The sequence below is a fragment of the Solanum pennellii genome, chromosome 4, assembly GCF_001406875.1.
Source record: "Solanum pennellii chromosome 4, SPENNV200".
NCBI lineage: Eukaryota > Viridiplantae > Streptophyta > Magnoliopsida > Solanales > Solanaceae > Solanum > Solanum pennellii.
This window is the reverse complement of record NC_028640.1, coordinates 66,369,683-66,378,018: the sequence shown is the minus strand read 5'-3', so window position 1 is coordinate 66,378,018 and position 8,336 is coordinate 66,369,683. Positions and strand designations below refer to the sequence as shown.

The 8,336-nt window shown below is 29.0% G+C and overlaps 1 protein-coding gene across 1 annotated transcript in view; it reads left to right on the top strand.

Moving 5' to 3' along the window:
• The window catches only part of LOC107018126 (CBS domain-containing protein CBSX6), a 6,843-nt gene extending 4,328 nt beyond the window's left edge, over positions 1 to 2,515 (top strand). Inside the window, exon 2 of the mRNA XM_015218512.2 lies at positions 1,400 to 2,515. Coding sequence (XP_015073998.1) covers positions 1,400 to 2,324 — 925 coding nt within the window. The 3' untranslated portion in view covers positions 2,325 to 2,515. The remainder of the gene's footprint in view (positions 1 to 1,399) is intronic.
• The last annotated feature ends 5,821 nt before the right edge of the window (positions 2,516 to 8,336 follow it).

The window sequence follows — 8,336 nt, the reverse complement described above, 5'->3', positions numbered from 1 at the left end:
AAAAAAAAAAAAAAAAAGAGTATGCTGCCACTCACAATGTTCATGATTTCTGTATTGGTCTATCTTGTCCTGATACTCCTTTCATGGTGCTAGCTTAACATAAAATTGATCATTCTCTAGTTAGGTATTTGAACTTCGTAACTTTGCGTTTTCATGCTGTATTGAATGGATAGACTAATTATTAGCTGCTACGAACAGATAGCTTTGGGAATGTATTTAATCAGCTGGTTGACATCATTATTCAATTTGTGGTCTCTCTCAGTGGTCGGACGATTCATGTCTGGGATGAAGAGTAGAGTGGATGGTTTCTTGAACCTTGCTCATTCAGAATAGAATGTGAAATTGAATTTTACACTTAACATGACTAGGTTCTAGTAATAAATCCAGCCTATTGAAGGAGTCTTCTTATTTTGAAAATGCTCAGGGAAAAATTGAAGAGTAGCACAAAAAGTCTTGTTGAGTAACTTTTCCTATAGTACTTTTGCAGAGTGTAGATTTTATCTCTGGTTAGTAGTAGCATACCTCCCAACTTCCACCCCTTAAAAGAATATACCTAGAAGAACAAAAATACATCCTTGTATAAAATAAAATCTCCTGAACAGAAACTAGAAGAGGAAGGATCTTGATCCATGAGTACTTTGCACTCGGCGAAAGAGCTGCATGGATCTGTTTGGGAAGGGGGAAGAGGAGAGGGAGACATGGGGTGGATGTGGGGTGGCGGGACCGATCAATAGAGTAAGGGCCTAAAGCCAAAACTTATTAAAATATCATAAAATATTTTTAATGAAATTCATGTATTTTTTTCGAAATTCACTCTTTTAACATTATTAGATGCAAAGCTATAAACTACCCTTTAAAGGATTGATTAATTTAATATTTCTTTTCATAGACAAATAAAAATAATTGATTTAGAAAAATTTAGTTCAAAATAGTATATAAAATTGTCATAAACAGAAAAAAAACAAACAACAAATGTAATAAAAACCAAATGGATAAGTATGTGTATTAAATTATGACAGATAGAAACTTAACCTTGTTTGCTTACTCTTTTAACTTTTCAAACTAAAATCTAAAAAAAAAGTGAAACCTTTTATTTATGATAATTAAAAAAAATTGTCTTGAAGTACTATAAAACTAAGTACTATTACCAAGTTTTTTAAAGTGATATAGGAATGAGTTTGCCCCTATCCCTCTCTCCTCTATATATTTAAGTACTATTTCCAAATCTTACTAAACAGTATTGCAAGGGTCCATATCACCTATAATAGTCAACTTATATGTGAAGTAATAAGACAGTTGAATTATACAATGAGTTTGCTGCTGAAAAGTGAGTGGACGATGAAAGTTTGTAGAAACTATTTCTTTAATTGGTATATTGCTGATATATTGTACTTTGCAGATTGATAGATGCACTGGAGATGATGAAGCAAGGTGTGAAGCGACTCCTAGTTCCCAAAAGTGTTGTATGGAGAGGCATGAGCAAGAGATTTTCAATTCTTTATAATGGCAAATGGCTAAAGAACATTGATACTTCTAACCCAGCTGCCAATGCCAACCGTCCATCAACTTCTTCCCCTTTGCCCATTCGTGACAAATTCTGTTGTCTGTCCAGAGAAGATATCATCCGTTTTATTATTGGTTGCCTTGGTGCATTAGCCCCTATTCCTCTCTCCTCGATCTATTCCCTTGGAATCATTAACCCAAACTACTGCTCAATAGAAGCATCACGCCCAGCGATAGATGCCACTCAAAAACTACCATCGGATCCCCCTGCAGTTGCAGTCATTGATCCTATGGCAGATGATTACAATAAGATCATTGGCGAGATTTCAGCGACTAAACTGTGGAAGTGTGATTACTTAGCTGCAGCATGGGCCTTAGCTAATTTTTCAGCAGGACAATTTGTGATGGGTGTTGAGGATAATATTTCCCCAAGTTCCTTACCTGATTTTTCAGTCAATTCTATGGTAACAAATGCGAATACAGCCAATAGTCGTGGTGGTATAGTTAGGCCAAAAAAATTTAGCAGCAGGAGTATTGGGTTCGTCAGCAATCCAACAAACTCATCTTTAAGTGTTTCTAGGAGCATGTATCGTGGCAGAAGTGCACCATTGACATGTAAGGAGACAAGCTCACTAGCTGCCGTTATGGCTCAAATGCTGTCACATCGTGCAACTCATGTATGGGTTACTGATGCCGATAATGATGACCATTTAGTTGGAGTTGTTGGCTACGCTGATATCTTAGCTGCTGTTACCAGACCACTTCCTACCACCAATCCTGAAACCCACTCCTGCTCCAGTATGTTGATTAATCAGGCATAAAGTTGGTACAGGTGTGGCCAGTTTTATACATTTATGTTTTTCTGTGCATCTTTTCCTGTTTTGCATCTGTTTTGAGGTTTAGATTTGTTAATGTGAGAACTATAATGTTGTATACTCTAAATGTGAATATGTGATATGGTGACTGCTTCAATAAGTTGAAAGGATGGAAATTGAACAATTTGTTCACCTTCTTGTCTTTTACAAGGTCTTCAAGTTGTTCCACAATGCATACATTTCCCATCCCAAAATTTCTGATCCCCAGACCTCATATACCAAGTACACTCATCAATTCATCATTCATCTTCATTTTTTATAAACATCAATTTAATTTTTGAACAATATAATTGTCGAAAAACTTGATGCAGGAGCATATGATATGCTGAAACAGATTGAGTCCTGAGTTCAACTGAATTCGATGCATACCATAGATACATGTAGTGTGAAATCATTGTATTTCAACATATATATATTAAATTCTCAACGAATAATTGCAAATATTACTAATAAGAACCTTGAAATATACCAACTCAATTGATTTAAGTTCTGAATTCGCCTTTGAAATTTTTGAAGAATCAAAGGCTCACAGGCTTGGTAATGGGGGAAAGGTGTTCATTGCAGTCTTGCTACAATAATCTTTGAGGGTGTGCTTGGTACAAAGGAAAATATTTATCTTGGAACGGAAAACAAAGTGAATTTTTTTACTTACTTTTTTATATTTGGTTTGTGAGTAGAAGATATTTTTTTGATGTTTGATTCACAATGAAAATATTTTTCAAAAAATATCTTTCATTTTTGGCTTGAGACTGGAAAATACTCTTTAGGAAAATAATTTCTAACCTGAAAATCAATTTTTCAATAAAAACAAGAAAATTTAAAGTATTTTCTTTTTTGAAATATTTTTTTAAATATTTTTTTTTTGTTTTGGGGCTGGTTTGAGGTAGGGGCTGATTTGGGGGTAGGGATAAAAAAGGTATTTTAAAATAAATAAGAAAATTTAAAAACTTTTAATAGTTTTTTTTTGAATGAGGAGGGTCGGGAACATAGTCCGAGGTAGGGTAAGAAAAAAAGAAGACATAATACATTAATATGTCCCTTTAACTTGACTTCATTTTGTATGTATATCCTTAAACTACAAGCAGACACGTAAACTTGTATAAAGTTGAACAAGTAGACACATGAGTCATAATACACATAAGACACCACGTAGAAAACAAATTACCATGTAGGATGTCAAGTAACACACATGTGTCTTTTTGTTCAATCTTATACAAGTTTGAGTGTCTACTTGTGCATACTCAAAGTTGGAGGACATAAACGTAAAATGAGGTATATATTTATGTATTATGCCAAAAAAAAAATGATGAAGGATGAAGTAGAGAGTTTGGAAATTGTTTTCCTTAATTTTTGAAGGGAAATCATTTTCCTTAGATTTGACGAATATGAGTTGTTTGGAAAACATTTTCCAAATCATTTAAGCAACCAAACATGGAAAAATTAGAGAACTTTTCCAGAAAATATTTTTCTTTAGTACCAAACACACTGTAAATCACCTCAAATTTCCTTTGCAATGAACCAGGCTTGCTTTGATGTGATTATTGCTGCGAGAAAGAGGTTAAATTGAAGATCACATATATTCGTTACCAAAAGAAAGTTTGGAGATATCAACGTTGTTTATTGGATCAACGCCTAGCGAAGAAAATAAGAACTTTCAAAGTTAAATAGTCAATATGAAGTTTTCTTAGATTCAGTCATTAAATGTGATAGTGAAGATGACGTGAAATTTCAAGATCGTTAACAGGTTATATGAAGACCGGAGATTGATAACGATCAATTTTTAGCTGAGTTAGAACAAAGTTTTAGATAATTATACACCTATTAATATTAAATTCAAGGCTTAATTAAAATAAAACTTTTTCTAGAAGATGTCTGCGTAAATTAGGCACTCTACTAATAATTATAAATTGTAATACAAATTTGATTATTTGAATAATTTTTTATCCTGATTTTCAATACATTTCTTTTTAGTTATTTGAGTTTTTGAATGACAAACTTATAATTTATAAATTTCAAAACTTAAAAACTTAATATTTATAATGTAAAAATTTTTATAAAGAAAAAATTTAACAAACATAAGTTACTTAAATTTAAATCAATAACTTTTATACTACAAATCTTAAAAAACTGTAACACAAATGAGAAACTTAGAAAAAAGAACTTTTACAAACTTCACTTACAAGTTACAAACTTATAAGTTATAAATTGAAAAACTTAGAAAACAAATACTTTAATAAAGTACATAACTAACTTACTTTATAATATTTTAACTTTAAATATTTCAAAACTTAGAAAAATATATTCATTCCTATTACATAATTCAAAATATAAAATTTGTATTCGTTGACTCAAGAAAATAAAAACATAATTATTTTATTAACTTTATTCACGGTCTCATTTATCCCATTCCGCTTCGTTTAGTTTTGATTCATTTTGATTCTATGGAACGGGACTGCGTTTTCACCCCAGTTATTTCGATTTGATTCATCCCGGTCGATACAATTTAACAATCCGATTAAATCGATTCGATATCGATTCATTCTTATTCGATCATTTCATTTTAATATGGTGTCTAGTCTTAGATCATTCTTTAAATCAACCTTCAATAGATGTCTCACGGACGATTTCAGAATTAGGAATCTTTTTAAAGTCTTTTTTTCCTTCTTTTTTTTATGATTATTTATTCATAATTTTATGATAATGATGTGTAACTAAAATCTACTAATTATAGGACGATGATTATTTCATGATTATATTGATAAATTAATTAGCTTACTAATTAGACGTTATTTATTAAATTTTGTGCTCATCTATTTGATTGTTTTTCAAAGTAGTTTGATATTTCTAGGAACCTCTAATTGAACTCAAAGGAGGAAATTAGCATTATAAAAATGTTGAATAGCGTGGGTCTTATTATTGATGATATTATGGTCTTGAAAGAAATAAAAATGATATTATAAAATAAATTTTTAGACATGATGACTATTTAAGAAATTTACTTAAAAAGTTTTGAGTTCACACACTTGATATACGCCAGTAATATATATAAATATTTTTAAAAGGAGAATCTTCGTTATTTATTTATTAAAATCAACTTGTACATAGGAGTTGTCCCCTATCGAATAATTAAAAGAAGGTCTACTTAATTATGTTAATCCATTTTATACTCGATAACAATTTAATTAGCACATGTTATTTGTCAACGTATAGTCCCAATGATTTGTGAATAATTTTCTAAAGTTAATTAATTAACACATGTTGTACTTTCTTAATTAGTATGACCCGTTAATTGTTATTCCCTTATTTTTTTTTCCATATTAAGAGAAACATATTTTTTCTAATTTTATTCTCAATATTAATAACTTATTCGTTAAATTATTTTCTGTGTCTAAGATTGTACATTAATATAAATATTATAATAAAATTTTCATATTAACTATTGTTTTTCAAAAGGCGTGTATATTTTAAAGTGAATAAGTAAAAATGAAGAATATCATATTATGATTTTGTCGCTTATAACTCCCATTGTTCAATATTAGATGAACATTTTCTATTTTATCTGGTGATTAAGAAATTATAAATAAATTGATCAACTTTACTATTTTGTCATTTCAAGAAATTATAAATAAATTGATGAACTTTACTATTTTGTCATTTCTTTCATATTAATTAGCTTCTTGAAGGAAAAAAGAAATTTTGAATCTTCGAATTTGTCTAAACTTCCATAGCCCATATTAATTGTATATGTAGGGGGTTAAATAAGAAAAAATAATAAATTCTATCATGATTTATTAAGTGATCAAATAATATTTTCTCTGTTTATTTTTATTTGTTATGTTACATTTTTCGCCAGTTAAATTAGATTGTATTAAATTTAATATTTTAAACAAATAAACTAAATATTTAAAAATTATAAGTTTTAAAGTCTTTATAATTTGATTCTAAAAAAAAAATATGACAATTTAAAATGAACGAAAAGAGTATGCAATGGTAGCCAACCAAATCTTACCAAAAAGAAATAGGAGACTTTCATCACTTCCCATGTTAGAATTTTCTCAAGTCAGCCATGCATTAGCATTTATTGGGTTGACAAAAAAAAAATCCCCTAATTAACGCTTTTTATATTATTGACTACTAATTAAAACTTGGTTTACTATATTGCAAATTGTTCTTTAATTTAATTTTGTGTATTACTAGGTCTTCATAGATCATTAGTTTGACCAGATGGGGATCTTACATTTAAAAGTTATGAATGTATTGTGTGTTCATACGAGTGAAATGTTTTTTGGACTCGATTTTCTAAGAAAATACGTGGGTTTTATATTATTATTGTGTTTAATATGTATTTTAAAGAAAAATATAACATAAAGTTAGAATAATAAAGTTGATTCAAAATTTTAATAAGTTCATGCAATGATGTTGAAATAGTTGCTTTTAAATTTTATAAGCTGATATAATAATATTAAAATAGTGTTGATTTGTTGAAGTGCTTGAAATATAAAAAATCACTATATCAAAAATGATTACTAGCGGGAATTAATTCTTAATTGCCGCTAAATATGTATTTTTAGCGGCAATTAGCACTTTTTGAATATGTCCGAAAGCCTTTATCGACATTGGTTCTGATAATACTTAGCTAATGTCGAAAAAGACTTTAGTACTCTTTATTAATGTCAATATTTATTTCTGTTAAAAATTATTTTTGTTATGGTGAATACAACAAAAAATAAATATGTTTAATAGACTTTAGAATACTCAATAATGAGAGAATAAGAAGATAAAGAGGAATAAAAAAAGGTAAAATGACAAGAATAATAATGTGAGTTTATGATAATCGCCAAGATATAAATTAGTCAACAAAATAAGTAGTCACCTAAGAGAAAGAACATTATAATTGACTACACGCTATTTCATTTCTCAATTATTATGACTAACTCCACATTAAATAGAGCAAACAATTATTATATTTTCTAACCAAAAAATTCTTTAGAAAAAATTGGGGGGTCCTAAAAATTTGATATCCCAAGCAGTTATTTTAGTGATCTTATGATCGAGATGACCTTGATAATTTCATCCTAAAAACATTTGTTATAATTTAGATAAATATGAAAAGGGTAGGAGTGTGGCATGGTGGATTGAAGGACGAGGAGAACACAATTAATATGAAAAGTCACATATGAAACTTCTTTTTTTCATTTTTATTAAGAAAGTAGTTTTTTCTAATCGTAGGAACTTATTTTTCTAAAGAAAATGTTTACAATTTTGTTGACTAACCAAACATGATTTAAAAAAAAATAAAAGTACTAATTTCCTCCAAACAGAACACATCATATGAATTTTGAGTTCGTCTCCTATCACAACTCGTTTAATTTCCTCAATTTGAAATTTGTTATTTATAATTATTAATTAATCTTTTAACACATATAACGGTATTTGAGTTAACGTTACTGTGTGTTCGAATGAATTGATAGCATATTTAGAATTTTGAGAAGATAAATGCCTATTACGAAAAGGTGTATTTAAACTATTAATTTGTCCGATTTGACCTTTAAATTGTTACCACCGAACTTAAATCAATTTTCTTGTAGCACTTTCCAATGTAACAAACTTGAAAATTTGAAAGATATTAAAACGTCAAAAGTGTTATCAACAATCATTTAAAGAGATATCACTCAATTTTAGAAAGAAAAAAAAAATTAAATAAATATAAGATTTAAGTTTCTAACCTCACTTAGAGAGATACACTTAATCATCATGATATTATATGATATTTAGAGTACAAGAACATACGTCCATATTTACATATTTTTTAAAAGTATAACGAGAAGCATGAATTCACGTAAAACTAGAGCAAATCTCCCAAAGATATGCCCTCTGGCCAGTAATCACTAAAGCACTCTATGTTTGACTAGGTACATTGTTGAATAGACTCAAATTTAAAAATAACAAAGTGTTCCC